A 21,178-nucleotide genomic window follows, 5' to 3' on the forward strand; every position below is an offset into this window, starting at 1 on the left:
TTTAAATTATATATTTGTCATTTAAAAAGCACGTTTTAAACCAGTCTGATTTTTCAAACTTTTGCACCGCACTTTACAACAATTGAATAATTAAAGTTAATTTTCACGTTGTTAATAATTTATTCAAAAACTTTTTTTTTGCAGCACAGTTTGAGCGTTGGATGCGAGATACATGATTACAACGCTGACGATTTGACGAAACCTGCACAAGTGTATATATGTTTATATTTTTATCTTTATTTGATAAATCTGTTTTCTCTTTCCCTTCGTCAATACGATTTTTCTTTCTCAATACCGATTCAAAAGATTTAAGTTTCTTTTCAGTTGTAGCTACAAGTAGTATATCTACTGTATATTATATCATGAGTGATAAATTTTGTACACCTAAAATATGAAAGAACTCGTCAGGAAATCATCGAAAATTGATCGGGAAAAATTATAGAAAAAGTACGCGTGATTGGCAAGGATAGGATAACTTATTAATGATTCCGCACAATAAAGATTTCGTTAATAAAAAATTCCAAAATATTAAACACTATCAGATTAGTAGAAATTGAAAAAAAAAAAATATATATATATATATATATATATATATATATATATATATATATATATATATATATATATATATATATATATATATATATATTAAATATCAAATGTAACATATAAGTTGTAAATAAATAAACTACTATATATATTAAATATTGAAATGAATATGTTGAATGATAAGCAAAAATCACGTGTAATTTTTCTATCCAATCAAAAGGTCATTATAACCATCCGGTATAAAGAAATAAAAATTATTTCTCATTAACAACAACAAATATACGTAAAGAACAATGGGTAACGCAAACTTAAGAAGTACTGTGCTTTGAAAAGGACTGTACCCATAAGCACAGGTTTTTTTCAAATAATGAGCTATGGCAACTACTTGAACATAGACAATATCTTCCCAAGGCTGACAATGTAAAAGCTGTACTGATAAAAGATTAGCTATTTTTTCAATAAAGAATAATTTCAAGTACTTCAAGACAAATCCGAGTTAAAAAATTCACTTCCAATAGTTAATATTAACGGTTATTTCAGAAAATAACTCATGTCTATTTATACAGCTCTTATTAATTATCTGGGTATGAGGATGTAGTTCTTTTTGAGAGGGTATTGTCGTACAAAAGTGTAAATCTATATTACCGACTGATTTTTTTCAGGTACATAATTGTAATGAGAAATAATATTTATTTCTTGAACGGTTATAATATTTTGATTGGATAGAAAAGTGCGCGGGATTTTCCTAACTATTAAACACATTTATATCTATAAAAATTGAATCAAAATGCTACATAGATTCAATTTCTACTGATCTGGGAATGTTCAATTTTTTTAATTTTTTTATGAACAAAAGCTAAAATGCGCGTAATTGTTAATAAGTTTTGTTGGTCTTTGACAATCATGTGCAGTTTTTCTATAATTTTTCTATGTCAATTTTCCGCTCAGTTCCGTCATCCACACTTAGAATTTTTTTTCTTTCTTTAAATATACATGACTTTGACATTTATAAATTTTCACGATAAAAATAGAATTTTATTTGCCAAAATAATGATGGAGTGCATTGCATTGCATAATTTATTTCTTCACAAGTGGCTTGACAAAAGGCAACGTTTAAAAAAAAGACTACTAGTGAGTATTTGTGTATATATATCATTTAGAAAATGTTTCCTAATACAAATCGAACGTTTGCTCGTCCTCAAATAATCGACAGAAACTTGTAATTATTACTCTTAAAAATATGAGCTCTCTAAGTATATATTCGTATATGTTTGTTCTTTAAAGTTGGAGCCGTGATTCACTAAAGTTTCGTATTCTCGTTGCGTTAAGTGTGATATAACCGTCTAATAATTATTCTAATTTCGAGAAAAAAATGATGTTAAATATATTGATGTTTATAAAATAAACTTTTAGGCGTCTTTTACATGGATATATTTTCATCAGACCTTATTTAGTCAGGAATGCTTTTAGAAAAGATTTTCTTATCACTTTAGAGCAATCAATAAATCATACTTTTTAAGCTTTAGAGTTGATTTTATGTCCAGAGAACACATTGGTGCACGTGTTTTGACTTCAAATTTCGAACGTAGAAAACATCTGACATTGACGTTAATATTTTAAAGATCACATGTCTTTTTATACATTATAGTCAATAGCGTTTCGATAATTACTAGAGTTGATACTTTGTAAATCGAGCATTCTTCTGTTAACTGCGTGCTTTAACATAATACACGCGTTAATATTAATGATTTAATAAACAAATCAATTTAATAAGCAACTTAATAAAGTATAGCTTTTATAGTATACATACAGATGTTACATCCAAATAATATAAATGGGTAACGTAGATATATCAATATACTTTTGTTTATATAGAAAACTAAATAACACTATCGCATAACAGTTAACAGCCATTGCCTTTATTCACGTATATAGAGGCATGGTAATGAATACGTTACACTCTAAATATGATTACACACACGCGCGCGCGCGTGTGTGTGTATAGGTACAGCTTTTAGATTTTGGTACAAGATATACACTTCATAAATTTTGCTTTATAAAACGGTAAATCAACAATAAATGTTTTCAAGTTTCAAACACGTTTTATAGGAAGAGCATGACAATGTCATTTCAAATTTGAAAAATGATTTTCTGCGGAATATGATGATATTATATGGAAGTAACAAACAGTGACTGAGATAGCACATACAACTTGTACCTTGAATTAAGTTCTATAGATTAATCGTACAGTATAAGATATAAAACAATAATATAATAACAATTAACACGACTAGGGAGTAGTATAAATATTTCATTCCCTGAAAAAGGTTTATGCGTCATTTTTAATTACTTTTTAAATTTCCAATAAGAGAGCGTATTAAATAATTTGATTGATCATTTTTAATTTCTAAATATTTGTTACATGTACATCAACAAGGTAGTGTAAAAAACCATTGGCTAAAAATAGCACTTCATTTCCGTCACTTTAAAAACGACATTCGAACTTAGAATTTTTCTTTGAACTACATTTCTAAAGATAAATAAAAATTGAAAAAAATCTCTATAAAAGTGTATGAAACCCCATTTTCTCACCTTTTATGTATGTATGAAGTTAATTGTTGTTAAACAACCATTTTTGTAGTATAAAAGCAGAAAGTGTATCGATGTACTGATTTGTCTCAAAGGTAGAGCTTAGAGTATCATTTGTTTCTTTATACTCGGCCGAAGTAAAGCTAAGATTTATTGAAGAAGAGCCGAAACGTCCCAAATTTTAATCATTCGATCTTGTCCAACAGTTAACAGTCTTCTGCGTGGAGCATCAAGGTCCATGTAGACAATGCTATGCTTTGCATCATGAAACGATGCTAATGGCGTTTGACTAATTAAAAAATAAATTGATTAAAACATAATTTTGAATAACATAATCTCACAAATACAACGATTACATACTTGGCAGCCTTTAATTGAATATGGCAAGGTTCACATACTCGAACTTCAAATTCAAAACCCATTGACGGAATCGGAATACGTTTTGAAGAACAATTATCACATAATGCTTGGCCACAGTGACGGCAATGGTGTTGTCTTAAACCAAATTGACGTTGGTCCATCATTGCTTTCAAATTCCAGAAAAATGGCCGTCCACAGTTCTGAAACATTTAAAAATATTTTATAGCGGTACGAAATTTTAAGAATATATAGTTATTCTAAATAGAATTTTATAATCATACCTGACATGTATCAGATTCAGCCCAATTTGCTGTTTCTTTTCTATCAGCTGCCATATTCCAAGAAACAATGACACCATCTTCACCACCAGATAATAAGACACGTTCCATGCTTGCATAACATAAGGCTGTCACTTTGTTACTAGATTGAAATAATTATAATGAAAAATTTATAACATACATTTATGATCTAAACAAGATTATATTCATTAATAAACATTACTTACTGGTGACCTTGTAATTCATAAGCAGTGCCTTGACGGCCTCCAATATCCCATACAATTATACTCTGATCAAAACTACCAGAAAATAGAAGTTGTTTTTCACTATCCCATGCTAATGATCGAATGCTTCCAGTGTGAGTTTTTAACGTAGTTACAAATGTACAGCCATTATTGTCAAGCTTCAACATTTGTATTTGTCCATTGTAGTTTCCAATGAAAGCATGTTTAGATTGAGCATCAAATCTATTTTATGATTAAGGATATATGTTTCATGTATGTCACTTTATCAAAATATGACAAAAAATGGAGTACATATGCATGATAAGAAACTAACTGAAATTAAAATAATTAAATATAGTTAAAAAAGGATACTGCAATGCTGTGTACCAAGCTTCCGTAGTGTAAGTTCCAAGTTTTTTTCCATTTTCAGTACTGTGGAATTGGAATAACTTATCTCTACCTATACTGAGCACCCATTCACAGCTTAAAGAAAACACTACTGCAGCGACTCTTGCTTGATGAGCCATATATTCTCGAATAGCTGTCATACGATTGTAATCACTTTCTAATAAAAATTCCTACAAAACCAAAAATACATTTAATGAACAATTTATTATAAGTTATGAATAAATGAATTTGATAGTGATAAATACATTTATACTGCCATTTTCTAGTCCAACAAACAGCTGTCTGGTTTCAGGACAAAAATCAAGAGATGTTGGAGCTGCTACCATGTACATGCATACACTTGGCCAGTATTGTCCTGAGTCACGTTTTAACCAAACTCTGACAGTTCTGCAATAGTAATTTGAAAATTTGTATTGGTTTATCTTTGTCTACCTTGATTCATATCTAAAATACATCAAAAGACTGTTTAAAGAAATATAGCCAGTCAGATAAAGCAAACAGTTTAAATCATCCTATCTAGGACTTGCAGATAAAGAAAGATTGTTGAGGTATCATACAATCATTTATTTATAATAAAGAACTTACTGTTTCACCTATAATTAGTTTATGTAAAAAATTACGTCGAAAAATAAGAGTGTAAAATAAGTACAATGCAAAAAATAGTAGCAGTTTTAAAAACGTTTAAGGTAAACGCCACAAGTGACTGTACGATTATTACTTGCATCATAAACAATGGATCCAATTAGAATCGAGCTCGAAGCATAAGATGCAAATAAATTCATCGGATCATACATGAATGTGTAGAATATAAGAGGAATCTCAAACAATAGAAGTGAGTCTGACCTGTCATCGCAGACGCTGATGACGCCGTCAATCCTGGGAATGATAACGGCGGCATTGACATCGTCATTGCAACCCTCGAGTTTCGACAGAAGTATAGGCTTCTTATTGGAGCTAAACTTATCCTGATTCATCCCAGGCGCGGGCTTGATTTCGGCTGCCATTGTAATTCTTTCACCTACCACCTGCCCTCAGCTGCTGCTACTACTACTATAACTACTACTGCTGCTACTACTTGTCATTTGATAATTGACAAATTGCGAGCGCCAACCTCTTTGTGTATACAACTCTGAAAACACATATGATCCACGTGAAATTAGATTATACGCCGCTCCGTTTTTTTGCCGTACACTACTGATTGGATTGCGTCTCGATATTAAGGAACGGAGTGACGTCGACAATCGCGAGTTGCGGGAACTCCCCTGGTGACCTTACTCGATCGATAACTTATTTTTCATTGTGTCAAATCAACGAATATGTGTGTGTGTGTGTGTAAGGACAGGTCCGTCTTTAAGGCTCAGAAGTTCTGGCCAGAACTGCAAAATTGGCTCCCCATTTTTAAAGAAAATTAATAGGGAAAGGCAAAATGGCATTAATTGCTCTATTTGTTCTGATACCAGTGCTAATTTCTCTTTTTTGACTACGTAGTGGGTAATGCCTGAAAATTCCAATTTTCCAATCATCTAATTAATAGCTATTATCTCGATAATTTGTTGTTGAATTTTTGCGGGAAAGGCCTTAAAATGAAAATTATTATTTCCTTGATCATCCCTCTCATTCGCTTTTTCAATAAATTGCATATTGTGGTGTTAGTCATATGCACTTGGACGCTGCGCAGTATATTATGCGCAGATCTGATCGTCACACGGAGAATGTCAATATTGTCAATGCGGAGTAACTAATCAATGTTAATTAGTTTTGTGACGGACACGATCGGCGCACAATGTACTGCGCAACGTCCAAGTGCGCATGACCATCATCTTCAATGGCGCGCATTGGAAGCAATTCGTCAACGCTACATTGAAAAGCAAAAACAAAGTGAATTGCATGAAATATTATATATACATAATCATTAAATGCATATGATATCATTTTTACAGTACGATGATGTATATATGACGAATAAAGCAGTTGCAGACCAGTATAGATGTTTTCTAGAAACAATATTTCTTTTAAAAATGTAATAATGACAATTCTGAATAATGATTAATATTGATAAAAAACTAATTCAAGTTGAACAATATATTTTACTTGATATGAGTCGCAAAAGAAATAACATTCATGAAAATAAAATCTATACTGGTCTACAACTCTATTATTCGTCATGTACATTAACGTATCGTAAAATCATGGTTTCACATGCATTTAACAATTATGGTATCAATAATATTTAATGTAATTCACTTTTTTCTAGTTTTCTGATATAGTGCTAACGAAATGACGTTTTCATTTAAAAGCTTACGATTGCGCGCCGTTGATCAGGAGCTTCGTCAGAGTTCGTTTTCCTGCCATCCGAGACGTCGAAAATTATTATTAATTTTATTTAAAATCCATGCAATATATTTAAAAAACGAATGGGAGGGGTGACGAGGTAAATAATAATTTTTATTTTGAGACCTTCCTCGCGAAAATTCAACAACAAATCATCGAGATAATAGCCATTCACTAGGTGATTGGGTAATCGGAATCTTCACGTATTTCCTAGTCATTGAAAATGGAAAATAAACACTGATATCAGAGAAGAATAGGATAATTAATGCCGTTTTGTCTTTTTTGCTACTAATTTCTCTTGAAATGGAAGGGCCAACTTCGTAGTCCTGTTCTGGACTGGCTATCGGATGGTGCGTGAATGCACCAGAGCGGGAGACTATCATGAGTTTGTTTGCATTTGCTCTGTCTACATATTTTTTGATAGATTTTTAACATAGAATTGCAATCACAGTTTCAAAATTTGGGTCGCTTCTTCATAAAATTTACACGTGAAGCGCGGACCAAATCCGAAAAAGCGTTGCTGCCTATAATCTATGTACGGAGAGAATATTAAGGGATAGGATAAGCTGGGACACCTATTCATTTCGTGCACATTTGTTTAGATAGATTTTTAAGATATAATTGCAAAATACGATTCAAAAGTTCTAAAAAAGTAGAGCTACCTTTCAACCATACTTTCTATATATTCGTCGGTCAAATTGATAACCAATTTCACTTTGAGTATTCACGATGTGTATAAATGTGTGTGGGTGTGTATTAATTTCTTTTATTTTAAGATCGCACAAAAATAATTTTTTTTACTATTATACAGAATAGAAACGTTTTTTAATTCAATTTGAGTCTTCTGTTTATTAGATTGTTTTTATTTAATGACTTCTCTAACATTTTTCATAATATATTTAATAGTTCTAGCATACGTACAAAAGGTTGAGTTTAAAAGCCTTTTTACCTACTCAGCTGTTCCACTTCAGTGTCAAGTGTTTTACCGTATAGGAAAGGCATTTATGCCTTCACCTTTTTATAATTACATTCAGTTAATCTCTTTGAACTTCCTAAACAATACTTGGAATAGTCTTTGCTGAAATTGTCATTTGTTTGTTGTTACTTTTGTTTTGATTTATTTCGATTTAATAGCTGTTTTATAAGAAAAAAAAACTTGAGTGAACTTTGAAAAAACATAACCTAACTTGTGATACCAAAAAAGCCGTCCTTATCTTGAAAAAGAAGTTATTTTATTCAGTTGTTAGATATTTACTAACAGAATGTTAAAGTTACAAATCATTTAAAATAGCAAAATGTCTGGAAACGTTTCAATTTCTGGAATTAAGGTAATGAATATTTTAAATTCATCTCCAAAGTATATATTATTATTTTGTAATGATACAGTGGCACTCTATTAACTTATGTATTCACTTTTAGAGTGAAGGCGAATCTGAAGACAACTTAAAACGTCAAGGATCATTCAGAAAACTTTTACCTGCTAATACAAATGGAGATTCTCAACTTGGTACTGCTGCTAAAATGATTGATAGACCAAACTCTTCTCAAAATAGTAAAGAGTATGCTGCATATTTTCAAGAATATAATATACTTGCAGAATAGTAAGTCAATTTTATCATATTCAAATACATTTTACGCCATGATTAATCCCACCAATATTCCCGTAATTACGTGGCTCGATGACTGATTATTCTAAAGATTCTTAGTTACGTAAATTTTCTAGACGGCCTAACTACGGTCCCGTAATTTTAGAATGACGTATTTGAAAGTTACGTATTTACTGGTACTTATCTTAGGAGATACGTATTTATGTCACTCGTACGGTTATATCCCTTTAAAAAAGGTTCAATAAAGTTGCGCTTATAAACAGAAAAAAGATCGGTAGAGTTAGGGTCGACGCCACTCGCGGTGTGTATGGCAATTATAGGTTATAGGGTTTTTACGGTTATTGGGTTATGCAAGGATGCGTATTTACAGACCGTAAATACGTGACTCCAAAATACGTCGCTCCAAAATTGCGAGACTATAGTTAGGCCGTGTGGAGAATTTACACAGACCCAAGTTCGAAAAATTTACGTGATTATATGAATCTTTAGAAAAATCAGTCTTCGAGCGACGTAATTACGTAGATCTTGGTGCGAATAAACACTTTGTACATTTTATTCACTTGAAAAAGTAAAATATACATGTATGTTTTGATATTCAGTAGTATGCTACGAGATCAAGATTTGAAAGGCATTTATGTTATTCCATCAGCTCAAAATTCTTTTCGTAAGTTTTAAATTATTCAAATTCAAACAAAAATATAAATAATTTTTTTCTTATTTCAGTTTGGTTTGGTGTACAATTTATTCGTCAAGGAATTTATCAAGGTGGGGTATTTAGATTTACAATAACATTGCCACAAAATTTCCCAGATGGAAAATGTCCAGTAAGATTTTTAATTTATCCTTATATTAATTTCTTTAAACTTATTCTAATTGATTCATTTTTTTTTATTTTTATTCAGGATGTAGTTTTCCAAACAAAAGTTTTTCACCCTTTGATTAATTATGAGACAGGAGAACTGTATACATTTTGGGGTTTTCCAGAATGGAAAAGAAATATTAGAATTTGGAAATTAGTACAGTTTATTACAAGAATTTTTATCAAACTTGATACCAAAATGACTCCAGTTAATGAAGAAGCATTATTACTGTAATATACAATAAATTTTACTATAATATATGAAAGAATAATAAGATATGAATGATTACATCACTATTGAAATTTTACAGATTAGAGACAAATTTCGAGAGTTATAAAGAACAAGTAAAAAAATGTGTTAAAGATAGTTTGAGTGTAGTCTATGATCGTCCCACAGTTGATGACCCACACTATATTACTTTTAGTCCTTATAATAGTGAAATTCATGATCCTATAAAGCAAGAAATTTACAATCTAAAGGTAAGATTTCATCAAATTAACAATAGTTATGATTAAAACATAATTTGCAATAGTAATAATATTTTTCTATAAACAGAATGACAGTGAAAATAAACCTACGGGATACTCTTGGGTACAACCTGGTTCTCTGACACCTTTTTCAAAATCAGAAGCGAGATAGCAAATGTTTATTTGCATCTTCCGTATTTAATAAATAACTAAACTTAACATTCATTTTGCAGTGGTCCTCCACAACATATTGATAACTGGAAAAGAGATCACACAATTGTTCAACTATTTTTATACAATTAAAAGAAGCGTATTTAGCAAAATTTCTAAAAACAATTTATCTACATTATAATTTATAATGCGTAAATTTTTCATAACTGATGTGAAATCAATTCTTTGTTAACAACTATGAATACTCACGATCAAACTGATTGCATGAGGTATATATCCTACTAAGATCAATTACTCGCTGTGAGCGATTTAAAAATATAAATAAAATAGGGGAATTTCACAGTGGTGATAGTATAGAATTAGTAATAATATTACATTGATTTTGAGTTTAATTTTCCGTTAATAAGAATTGTTATGAGTATTCAGATGAGATTGTTGAATATTAAACTAAATAATTATTTATGCTTAACTATAAACTATATATATCGTACTAACGGTGTTAAGTTATATAAAAATAGAGTTTTGTGTATGTACCAGAAAGAAATTATTTTTTAATATTGTTTTCTATATAAATATTAAGATCTAAGTGCAATAATTGAAATTATGTCATATAAACAACGAATAGAATTTTTTTTGAACTTTTAGAATTTGGAAACGTTTTCGTAACTCTCAATATTTTTTTTAATATATAAAATATATCGTCGAAATTTTGTAAACTTTATTATTCGCCTGAATAATAATAAATCTGTGTGCCTCAAAAATAAATATTAATTTTGATAATCTATTAATAAAGTAATATATAAGTAAAATATGTTAATTTCATTTTTATTACATGATACCCTGAAAACTAATTAAAATAAGTTTTTATTTATAGTAGTTTCAATAGATAATTTTGAATTCAATTTTGAACAAATTGTTAATTGAAGTAAATTAAGTTTTTTTTTAAAGTTTCATAAAAATATTTCAATTTAAATAGATTTTCATTAAAGTTGTTTTTAAAATAGTCAGTGTCATATTATAATATCCTATAATAATAAAACAAATAAACTATAATCTTCATCTGTCATCATTATTGAATTACGTTGAAGCAGATTGTAAAAGAATGTATTATTTGAAGACAAACATATTTATTTTGCGCAAATCATACCAAGAGGTGGTGCCCTCTAGACAATGCAAGTAACAGTAGGGCCAGTAGGTAGCATTAAATAGCATTCTCGACGGGCGACTGCGTGCATCTGCTGATCTGCGACCTGCGTCGTTCTCCTTCCCCATCCCACGTTAATTGATCGTGTCGTGTGACAGTGTGACTGATTTTAATTTGCATGCGATTTGGAGTCGGCATAGGTATTCAAATGTAATAATTTTTCATAACTTAATACTATGAAAAATTTGTGTTTGTATTGTTTGCAACAAGTATAGTGTCAAAGTCGTCTAAACGTTCAAATACTGTAGAACTTGCTGCTGCACTCGCATACCCTTTGCATCGGCTTCTTTTATTTTTGAGGTTATTTTGAGAGTATCCGAAATTTTGTTAAAGTGTTCGATATATTTAGAAACTTTTGCGTTACCAGTTTACTTCAATATTTTCATAAATACAATCCTCTTATCGTGTAACACTGTATTTACAATGTTTACGAATTGGAAGAATGCTTGCAAAGCACGCGATAGTTAAGATAATGGGTAATTTGTAATAAAACTATAAATCAATATTATTATTTCCAGATAAGTCATCACATTGGAGATGCAAACGATTAAGTGTGTAGTTGTAGGAGATGGTGCGGTAGGTAAAACCTGCTTGCTCATCTCCTACACTACCAACAAATTCCCTTCCGAATATGTACCTACTGTATTTGACAATTATGCAGTAACTGTCATGATTGGAGGAGATCCCTATACATTGGGATTGTTTGACACTGCTGGTAAATTTTCTTTTTTTACCTACTTTGAGATTTTAAAACTAATTGAATCAATAAGGTTTAATATATTGTATTTAAAAACTAAAAAATATATTTGATTCATTAGTTCTTTTCATTTGTATGTACAGGTCAGGAGGATTACGATAGACTTCGCCCTTTGAGTTATCCCCAAACAGATGTGTTTTTAGTCTGTTTTTCAGTAGTATCACCATCATCATTTGAAAATGTAAAAGAGAAGGTAATATTACTTATGTACTTGAAATCATATTATGAATGATTTTAATTAAAATTAATTAACAACTTTTTTTATCAATTTTTAGTGGGTACCAGAAATTACACATCACTGTCAAAGGACTCCGTTTCTTTTAGTAGGAACTCAGATCGACTTGAGAGATGATGTTGCAACAATTGAAAAGTTAGCTAAAAACAAACAAAAACCTATAACTGTAGAACAAGGAGAAAAACTTGCAAAAGAATTGAAGGCTGTAAAATATGTTGAATGTAGTGCTTTAACTCAAGTAAGAAAACAAAACTATTAACTTTGGAGTTGACCAATCAGCTATAGAAATTAAATACTAATGCAAATATTAAATGTTACAGAAAGGGTTAAAAAATGTTTTTGATGAAGCAATTTTGGCCGCATTAGAACCACCAGAACCACCTAAGGGTAGAAAATGTTTCATTTTATAAATTATACTAGTCGATTTTTCAGCCAGTCAAGTGTGGATAGGTAATTGCTTAATTCTTATCTAAATTTTTAATATCAATTGGATGCTCTGAATTTTTCTTTAAAAATGTTATTTTAGAAACGCACTGAAGCCGCTGTGTTCGACGCAACAACAGCGATTGTCTCTCGCGCGGCTAAATAAGAAACGATAATGACATCAGCGACAGACACATTCCGTAATTTTGAGAGAAAAAAAAGAATCGTAGATTTTCGAGAATGATAAGCTCATTCGATTTATCGAATTTTCATATAAACTCAAGCTTAACTCATGTATTCATTCGTAAATTTAAGGCGTGATTTGCATTTTTCGACAAAGTCTACCAATTATACACCAAAAATCACAGTACATTTTTGGGACCGTATATAGCTCTTTATTGTAATTTGGCGAAGAAAAATTACAAACACAATAATTATTCGCCACCACACAATGGACTGATTATCAATCATGATAAGATTTATTATTCGCGAATTGCAGTAATCGGGTAATTAATACTGCGCGATGTCAAGTTTGGAAAAAGATGGTTTAAGATCAATAGCGTTGTCAGCATTTCTTTTTTTATTTTTAGCGCTAGCCATTTATCGAGAATTGATTTGTGAAAATCTTCTTGACAGTATTCTATCTTGTATTTCTTACAGTCGCGAAGGAAATTGCAATGTAGTGGACGGGAGAAATTATATTTGTTGATATATATATATGCCTATATCAATGAAACGTCTGATTTTCTTTTTTTTTTTGAACGATATTATATATACTTGAAATGAATTTAGAATTCGTACGGCCTGTGTACGGCACTGTTATGTATCAACATTCTTAAATAAATATTACATTACATTTGTAAACTGTTTAGTTGTACTTAATTTATTCATATACAAGTTCTTAAAAAAAAATTATTTTTTATTCGTTTTGTATTCTCTGTTAATTAATCAGTAATGCAGTGGAGAGTTTTCGAAATGAAATCAAAATAAAAGAGAGTTCAATTTAAATTTTAAGTAAATCAATTCATCACATTAGAGCGCACAGTAGAACCGCTAGTTTTACTACAAAAACTCGAACCATCAAGAAAACCCGCAATGATCTGTATCACACGAAATTGCTTTGACATTTCCACAAAAGCCATCATTCCAAAACGCTCGCTTTATTTCTCAGTCAATTTTTCCTTACTTTCCACAACCGCATTGTCCATCGACCCTTAAATTGAGCCTTTCTGACAATAAAGAAAAAAAAAATAAAAAGTCAACCCACTACGTACTAACGATCACCGCTCGCGATTACGACGACTCTTTTCTCGCACGGGCACATTTCCCGGGAGGTCTCGCGGACAATGGCGTGCGAGAACGTTGAAAAAAAAACAGCGTCTTGTATCGTTTTCGAATCGATCATCTTGGAACGAACCAGTCTGCGGGTCTGTCGCTTCTTCGAACTAGAGGCGCTACTCAGTGGGGAAGTTCTTGGCACCTTTACACATACACATGCGCGCGCGCCATGAGAACTCCCGTCGAGACGATCTTTATACGCGCTTATACGACTTTTTTTTATTATTTCTCGATCCTCTCTCTCTCTCTCTCTCTCTCTCTCTCTCTCTCTCTCTCTCTCTCTCTCTCTCTCTCTCTCTCTCTCTCTCTCTCTCAATCTGTTACCGATCGTCGTCGGGGGGCGCGTGTCGGATTACGTATATTGCAGGTGGGCTTGTCTTTTTTATTGTGATAGATTCTTGCATTGTTTCGCTCAATACGCTTATACTGATTATTTTATTTATACAAGTCCTAAGTAGATTTCTGTTATATTTTATAATTCTGATCAAATAATTAATTAATCACTCATTTACTATGATTCAATCATTATCAATTCACAATAAGAAAGCTTGCCACATCTATGTAGAAATTATATTGGTTCGACGACTCCTCACAAAAATAAAATTATGATTGAGCTGTAATTTATAAATAAGAATCTACAAATTAGAATCATCAAGTTTTTAGTTATACAGAAATTATAAATAACGATCAAATGTTATTAAACCTGTATGTCAATATTTTGTAAAAAATGAGACACAGTATCGAGCTGAAATTGAATCAACTGAGCTAACAAAATTTTTGACACAGAAATCAAACATTGATATGCAGTCCAGCAATGTGATATTTTTATAGGTAACGCATTCTCTTAGCGTTTAAAGTGATTTAAGCCTTGAAATCGAAATTATGTATTTTAAATGTTTTTATGGTTACAACAAAATTACTAACTTTATATTATTGTGTAAAATATATCGAAAAGCCTAGCTTTTCACAAGACAAAGACAGTCGTCCGAGAATACAAAATTAAGAGACACTAATTCGTTGATCGATCGCCCAGTAGCGTCTCCAAATGAAATAAACCTACGCGTAATCAACGGAAAATCGTCGTCCCCCTGTCTCACTAATTCAGCAATCACTTTCCCAAAAATCGAGCCTTAAGTGATCCCTGAACGCGCGCAATCACGACAACAAGTCGGCCCTTAAACTAATTTTATCATGGCAGACACGCACGCACTCGCTTCGATTTTATTTATCGTACGCATCCTGTGCCAGAACTTCCGTCTTGTGCGAGATACGCTTTTGAAGATTAGTCATATTATGACTAATCTAATATATGAAGCGACGGTAAGTGGTCGCGTCGACGATGATGTGTACGACGAGCTTTTTTCGGATTATCTCGACGGCTTGCGGTGCGCGTGCGTTTCTCTTTTCTCTTGATAACCGTGTGTGTATGGCGCGCGTTTGAGATTCACGAGCTCACGCAGAGATCAGTCAGGCATCCAAATATTATTTTCTTTGTTTGTTTCTTTTACAAAGTGAAAAATTTAAGAGGTCGTCCGTTCGTTTTTGTCGTTGTTCCAGAACATTGTAATGTTTAATTAGCTCTCGGTAGGAGGTGCTCGCATTTATGCATTTTAAAAATTATATTATAATTATATTAAACTTCCCGGATCGAGTTCAAGGCGAAATATGCGACTCTAATAAACAATGTTGGATGTATCTGATGCGCCTGCAATATGGCTACTTTAAAAATCATTCATTTTACTATGAAGTTTTTCGAATTTTATAAATTACCTCAACAATATCAAACGTTTGAAAGCTATCAACACATCGACATTGTCTCTTTATTCACTTTATTGAAAAATTACAAAACTATCTGTGAAAGAAAAAAAAGCCCCGTCTTCCTTCTTCTACCCCAAAGAGCAATCAAAAAGCTCCCCGTTCGTTTTCAATCAGACGCGATGCTTTTTCCTTTGGCACTTACCCTCCCATATAATGACACACGATGCCTGATTGCGAGATCTCTCACTCTCGCGTAATTTCCGCGTCGCGCCGCAATCAAAGGGCAAATAACGTAAGTAATACGATCGTGCATTGGATACGAACTTTCTAACAATATTTCTTTTACTTTGATAGTAGCTGTAATATAACACGATTAAGAAAATTACATCGCAGTCTTCAATGTGAGACGTTCAGTTTAATGCCTGTCGACCAAAAGAAACCAACGCACGTTTTGCGCCACGTATTTCTTGACTGGTGCATAAATAAATATTAATTTAATCGTTTGATTTGGGATTCTCATAATCTTGTTTCATCAAATCATTATCTACCATTATATTTTTCATGCAATGAGATCGTTAGCTGTAATAATTTGATTAACAAATGTAATCACTTATCACCTTTATATTTCACAAGAACAATTACAGCCTATATTTTTACGATTAGATATTGTTATCTCTTATCGTAAAAATACTTAAAAACCACTGGGTCTTGCGATATTTCTGTTGGAGAACTTATTCTTTTAAAACCACAAGTAATTCTTTATTTTTTCGGAATGTCTGTAGTGAAGACATTTTTAATGCTCTACATTATTTCGTACTCAATGAATCAAGGTATTACATATTATAACAATGTGAAAAAATTTTATTCAATAAAATATAATTCAATTCAAAGTATTACATTGACTTTCTTATTTTTACATTGATTGTTTTAGCGTTTGGTATTATTTGCTATCAGTGTAACTCGATTGTTGATTCAAAATGTGATTCAGATCCTAAGAATACAATTTTTGAATTGGAATGTTCTACTTCTGTTAAAAGTTCTGCTTCAATGTTAAACACTACATTACTATCGCTACAAACAAACATTACTAGTATACAAGGTACGTTTTTTTCTGGTTTGCTATTAAAATAGAAATATTTAATTTGGCCCTTTTGAAAATTCTCATTAGTTTCTTTCTAAAAGACATATAAATGATCTATATTTTATTTAATTATATAATTATATAATAATATCTTACAAAACTTTTTAACGTATGTTGAAAAATTCAACACTCCTCGTTAAAAAATCTGAATATCTGGAGTATTATAATATTAAAATAAAAGAAATATTGATTTATTCTTGAAATGCTATATTACATAACAATCATACTAACGTAAATTCATCTTATAATTGTAATAATTATCATTTTCCAGATAATAACTTCTTTGACGAATGTTTAAAGATGACTGGAAGTAAGTAAATCTAATTGTCATTTTCTTATCAATATGTACTTAACAAAAAATGCTTATTATTAAAATTGTGTATTTGTAGCTAGGCAAAAGTCGAAATATGTAATGCGGAGTTGTTCATCTACGATAATCGCAGATGACTATTGGAAGAAAGTTGCAACAGAACTAGGAATAACAGTGGAATCTCTCTCTCGTTGCCAGTCAAACTTGTGCAATTCTTCCAGTAGCCTCAATATTTTATTCGCATCATTTATAGGTGCTTTCTTATTAGTTCTCGTTATGAACATGTAAATCCGTTTTATTTCTTTAAAGCGTTTCCAATATTGCATGTTAATTTAATTTTAATGTCCCACTTGAATTTACTAATTTTAATTATGAAAAAGAGAAATAGTACATTACCTACTCAGTGCGGGAAAATATTTTCTTGTCTCGTGTGAGGTTTACACGAGAGCTAAGTGACAGTGGAAAGGCACTACTCTTGCCGTACTAGTTAGATAATGTACTATCGTATTTAAATGATATAAAAACTAAAAATATTGAATATGATCAATCAATTACTTGTTATTTTTATCAGTACTACTCCTATCTAGTAAAAATAAAAATCTGAAAAATCTTTAACAATATTTGCTGCGTGCGACAAAGTTATAAATAAACATCAACGAACGCACAGTGCCTCAAACAGTTAACATCACTATTCTAGAAATTAGTGATTGAAATATATGTGAGCCACGAAATTAAAAACAAAAGACAAAAATCGTTATGTGATTCCTCACATTCATTTAATTATCAAGTGGAGAAGTAGTTATAAATCAAATTTCATACAACATCACTACGTTTGCGTAATGTATATTGACACGTCACAAATTCTGCTAGTCCTAACTTCCGAATTAATTTCAGCAATGAAATAGTTGATACAAAGCTTGGATATCGTGCCAATCTAGCAGGCAAATTGTTGTTTCACGGCGAGGAAGTATTGTTGTTATTTGAACTTGATAAGTACCTAAGACTATAAGCTTTCGTAATTTGGTTGTTTGTTGAGCTGTTAATTCATAAATACAATCTTGCGTTCTGTCGAAACGTCATGTCGGCCGCAAAAGAACTATTATTAAATATGCACTTTTTCATACTCAACGCATTAAGGTATGATATTATTAAAATAAAAAAAAAAATTTGTATATGTAATACAAGAGCTTTATTTGCGTCGCACTGGCCAAGGAAATAGACAAAGCTGTGTAGGGAGCTACGATGGTGGATAAGTCTGCCAGGCTTGAGAGCAGAGAAATTAGTATTGAGGCACGTAGCTTCAGACGCGTATACTTGGGTTTTAGTGTCTTTGGGATAAACTACTCAGCCGTGTCAGGGGCGTAGTCTTGTGCAAAGCGCAAAGAACAATCACAATTGAATATAGTTGAGTGCAGGTCTTTGTTATGCTTGAATGTTCAATAGGAAATGGATTTACGGCATGGAAAAGTAATAAAATGATTGATCGAAAGCAGTTTATAAATTTGTCCGTAATAACTACTTAATTTTAATAAAGCCGAATTTTAATAAAGTATAAGCGAAGCTTTTATTGATGTAACTGCCTCGTGTATAAGTTATCTGTATAACGAAATGAAGAGAAGTATGGAATACAGATCTGTCAGCAGAATTTCATTGATGGAATAAGTAACGGAGCAGCCATCGAGAAATCGATAGCGAAGCAGGGAGTAGACACGGCGCCGAAATATTAAAGGCCCTATTAGTCGTGTAAGAAAGGATTTGCATAGATCGGCAATGAGGCGAGCCGCAGCGCCGCGAAGGCCCGGGGGTCAGGCTTTCAATCGGTCGTCAACGAATTGATCTCTAGAGCGAGCGTAAAGCCGGTCCTGCGCGCGGAGAGCCTCTGGGCCATGCATTACACATCGGCGGCAGTCCATCGCGCACGCCCGCGTCTAATTGAAGTAACCACAAGCTGCAAGCCGCCTCCGCTCCGCTGCCCAATGATCGAGATGACTGCACGTGCCGCGCGCAGGCAGAGGAAAAAGAGCGCCGAGGAACCGTAACTCGCCGCTTCGATCTCCGCGCCCGCGCATTTAATTGCGACCCTCTCGACCGGTGCGCGCAACCGAATAAATAAATCGACTGCGTTTGCCACGGCGCCGGCTTTCCTCGTAAATCGCCATGGTTTTCGGTGCGTTGCACGTGCGATCTCCGCCAGATTGCCCTCTGATGCCCTCTGATGCGTTGCACATCTGATACCCATCGCCCGACCCTTTCCTATACGGAGGAACTATTACAGATTTTGAGATTGATATTGCACTGAAATTTGAATTTAGTAATGGGCCAATCAAACTCTTATCAAGCGTGCGCGCATTCGATATTGTGCGAGAGACGTTTGCTGCGACAAATTACAACAATGCAACCCGTTTAATGTCACGGATTCGTGCTACAATATTGATTTTGAATCTTGCCGTAGTTTGCACAATGTTTGTATTTCAAATCAAGTTTCATCGACGTAATAAGCATTTTCTTTTTTAATACGAGCCTGCAAAGTTTTCTCTTGCTGTTGTTGGTTTTAATATATCCAAAAGTTCAATTTTAGAAAAAGAGAGCTCGCTCAAGTGGCGTTGAACGTGGCTTTCGTATCAGTTTTCAACGAGCATTATAGCGAAATGACTACTCGCTTGATAAGAAAGCCAGCTCCATCCCACTCGCAACTAGCTAAAGACGATATAATAATTTTCCCTCTCTCTGTCTTCCTCACGCTATATCGAGTGAAAAAAGAATCCGCTGCCGCCCACATACTCATTCTCGACACACGTGCAGCATTTATATAAAATCGCCAAGAGGTCGAATCATAGAAGGCCCGCGATCGAGAGAAGAGGCGCGCACCTCGTTTTTCTCTCTCGCGTAAAACTGGAACCACGAGCACGAAATTTATTAACATCATTTCCATGCGAGCTCGTAAAAACGAGAAGTAAGCGCGCAGAATCCGTCCTGATTTCCATTTCCACTGGCGCATAGCAGCAGCGAATATTCGCGCTTCGCCGCGGGCGACTTAAAAATCTGCGATTCTTATCGTAACACCCCATACCCTCTACTCGTTATAACGCGCGTGGGTGCAGCTTTGTGGGTTTGATGTCAACGTGTCAGGAGGCCCCCTGCCTATACGTGCTGCGGGTGGGCCTTTCTCGACGTTTCTTTTTATGGAGTCTTTTGTTTGTTTTGCCTAGTATACGGGTTTTGGAAAAGTTATGTCGCGTGTCCATAAGTGAACGCTTATAAAGTCGTCAGATGCGCGTTTGATAAATCTATCTTTTCGCGGCGGGATTATTTTTCGGCTCTTCTTCTTTTCTTTGTGAGAATGATACCCGTCGAACGGTTTGATTGTCAAGATAGCGTTTGAAAAATGGAATGGGATGCCTTACTTTTCTGAGTGAAAATCGACGTGTCTAATGACTAATGTATACTTGAACCCGATGACTTCATATTTTGAGATAAGGCATTTGCCCGCAAACTTATCTCGATTATTACAGCGAAATTAAAGATATCAAAATTTTTGGTATAGTTACGTATTATCGTTTCAAAGTTTATTGGATTATATGAAATATTTTATTACAAATGCACACACTATCTGTTAAAATGTCATTAACAACGTTTCATTCAATAAATGGCTAGCAGATCACAATTCAATCAAGCAATAAAAAAAGCATCAATCGGCTTGAGCAACAGAATTTTACTGACCATCATCGCCTAATCATTCTACAAGATCTCCATCTCTTCATTGTTTATCACAGAATCGTGACGTTGCAACTATTCTCATCCCAAGAATTCCCCATCACCGTCTACCTGCTGTATTTATAAATATTCCCAATATCGCGATAATGTCTCTCTTTTTCAATGACCCGAGTTTATTGGTAATCTATTCGAATGTCATGCACGCCAGAAGCGAGAACATACTTGACATTTTTTTTTCGGAAACCGAACAATCGAATTTCGTGAGATCAATGCTGAATAAAAAGTCTTTTGAAAGCTTGTGGGAATATTGCTGACACGGATCTTTAGTATAACATTTACGGTTTCATTATAAAAAGTTCGGTTTTGCGAGAAAAAAGTTAAACACACAAGTCAAAATGTTGCATACGTGATCTGGAATGCATATGTTACGTACTGCTTTTCAGTTGTTTTTCAG

The 21,178-nt window shown here is 32.9% G+C and overlaps 4 protein-coding genes across 8 annotated transcripts; 3 read left to right on the forward strand and 1 right to left on the reverse strand.

The window, feature by feature from the left end:
* Positions 1-732: 732 nt before the first annotated feature.
* Positions 733-8,355, reverse strand: LOC131669298 (WD repeat and FYVE domain-containing protein 2-like). 2 transcript variants are annotated; one of them, XM_058944080.1, is made up of 8 exons: positions 8,217-8,355; positions 5,252-5,537; positions 4,654-4,795; positions 4,373-4,578; positions 4,004-4,243; positions 3,780-3,918; positions 3,499-3,698; positions 733-3,427 (listed from the first exon to the last, which is right to left on the reverse strand). In XM_058944080.1, the coding sequence occupies exons 2-8, from the start codon at positions 5,410-5,412 to the stop codon at positions 3,289-3,291; spliced, it is 1,227 nt and encodes a 408-aa protein (XP_058800063.1). In that variant the 5' UTR covers positions 5,413-5,537; positions 8,217-8,355; the 3' UTR covers positions 733-3,288. The 2 variants fall into 2 exon arrangements, with proteins under 2 accessions (XP_058800063.1, XP_058800065.1); XM_058944082.1 differs by lacking the exon at positions 8,217-8,355 and adding an exon at positions 5,599-5,619.
* Positions 6,575-10,573, forward strand: LOC131669301 (AKT-interacting protein homolog A-like). Of its 2 annotated transcripts, none has more exons than XM_058944084.1 (7): positions 6,575-8,067; positions 8,159-8,340; positions 8,949-9,010; positions 9,070-9,170; positions 9,249-9,436; positions 9,517-9,685; positions 9,762-10,573. In XM_058944084.1, the coding sequence occupies exons 1-7, from the start codon at positions 8,035-8,037 to the stop codon at positions 9,843-9,845; spliced, it is 819 nt and encodes a 272-aa protein (XP_058800067.1). In that variant the 5' UTR covers positions 6,575-8,034; the 3' UTR covers positions 9,846-10,573. The 2 variants fall into 2 exon arrangements, with proteins under 2 accessions (XP_058800067.1, XP_058800066.1); XM_058944083.1 differs by having other exon boundaries at positions 6,579-8,067; positions 8,946-9,010.
* A 486-nt stretch (positions 10,574-11,059) lies between these two features.
* On the forward strand, positions 11,060-13,307 carry LOC131669271 (cdc42 homolog). 3 transcript variants are annotated; one of them, XM_058944035.1, is made up of 6 exons: positions 11,060-11,198; positions 11,567-11,763; positions 11,889-11,998; positions 12,081-12,278; positions 12,361-12,490; positions 12,567-13,307. In XM_058944035.1, the coding sequence occupies exons 2-5, from the start codon at positions 11,586-11,588 to the stop codon at positions 12,448-12,450; spliced, it is 576 nt and encodes a 191-aa protein (XP_058800018.1). In that variant the 5' UTR covers positions 11,060-11,198; positions 11,567-11,585; the 3' UTR covers positions 12,451-12,490; positions 12,567-13,307. The 3 variants fall into 3 exon arrangements, with proteins under 3 accessions (XP_058800018.1, XP_058800020.1, XP_058800019.1); XM_058944037.1 differs by having other exon boundaries at positions 11,065-11,188; XM_058944036.1 differs by lacking the exon at positions 11,060-11,198 and adding an exon at positions 11,205-11,348.
* A 3,016-nt stretch (positions 13,308-16,323) lies between these two features.
* LOC131669305 (uncharacterized) lies at positions 16,324-18,466 on the forward strand. Its single transcript, XM_058944089.1, has 4 exons — positions 16,324-16,389; positions 16,491-16,658; positions 16,972-17,010; positions 17,090-18,466. The coding sequence occupies exons 1-4, from the start codon at positions 16,332-16,334 to the stop codon at positions 17,296-17,298; spliced, it is 474 nt and encodes a 157-aa protein (XP_058800072.1). The 5' UTR covers positions 16,324-16,331; the 3' UTR covers positions 17,299-18,466.
* Positions 18,467-21,178: the final 2,712 nt, after the last annotated feature.

This window comes from Phymastichus coffea, unplaced genomic scaffold, assembly GCF_024137745.1.
Source record: "Phymastichus coffea isolate CEN01 unplaced genomic scaffold, Cenicafe_Pcof_1.1 PCOF00091, whole genome shotgun sequence".
Taxonomy (NCBI): domain Eukaryota; kingdom Metazoa; phylum Arthropoda; class Insecta; order Hymenoptera; family Eulophidae; genus Phymastichus; species Phymastichus coffea.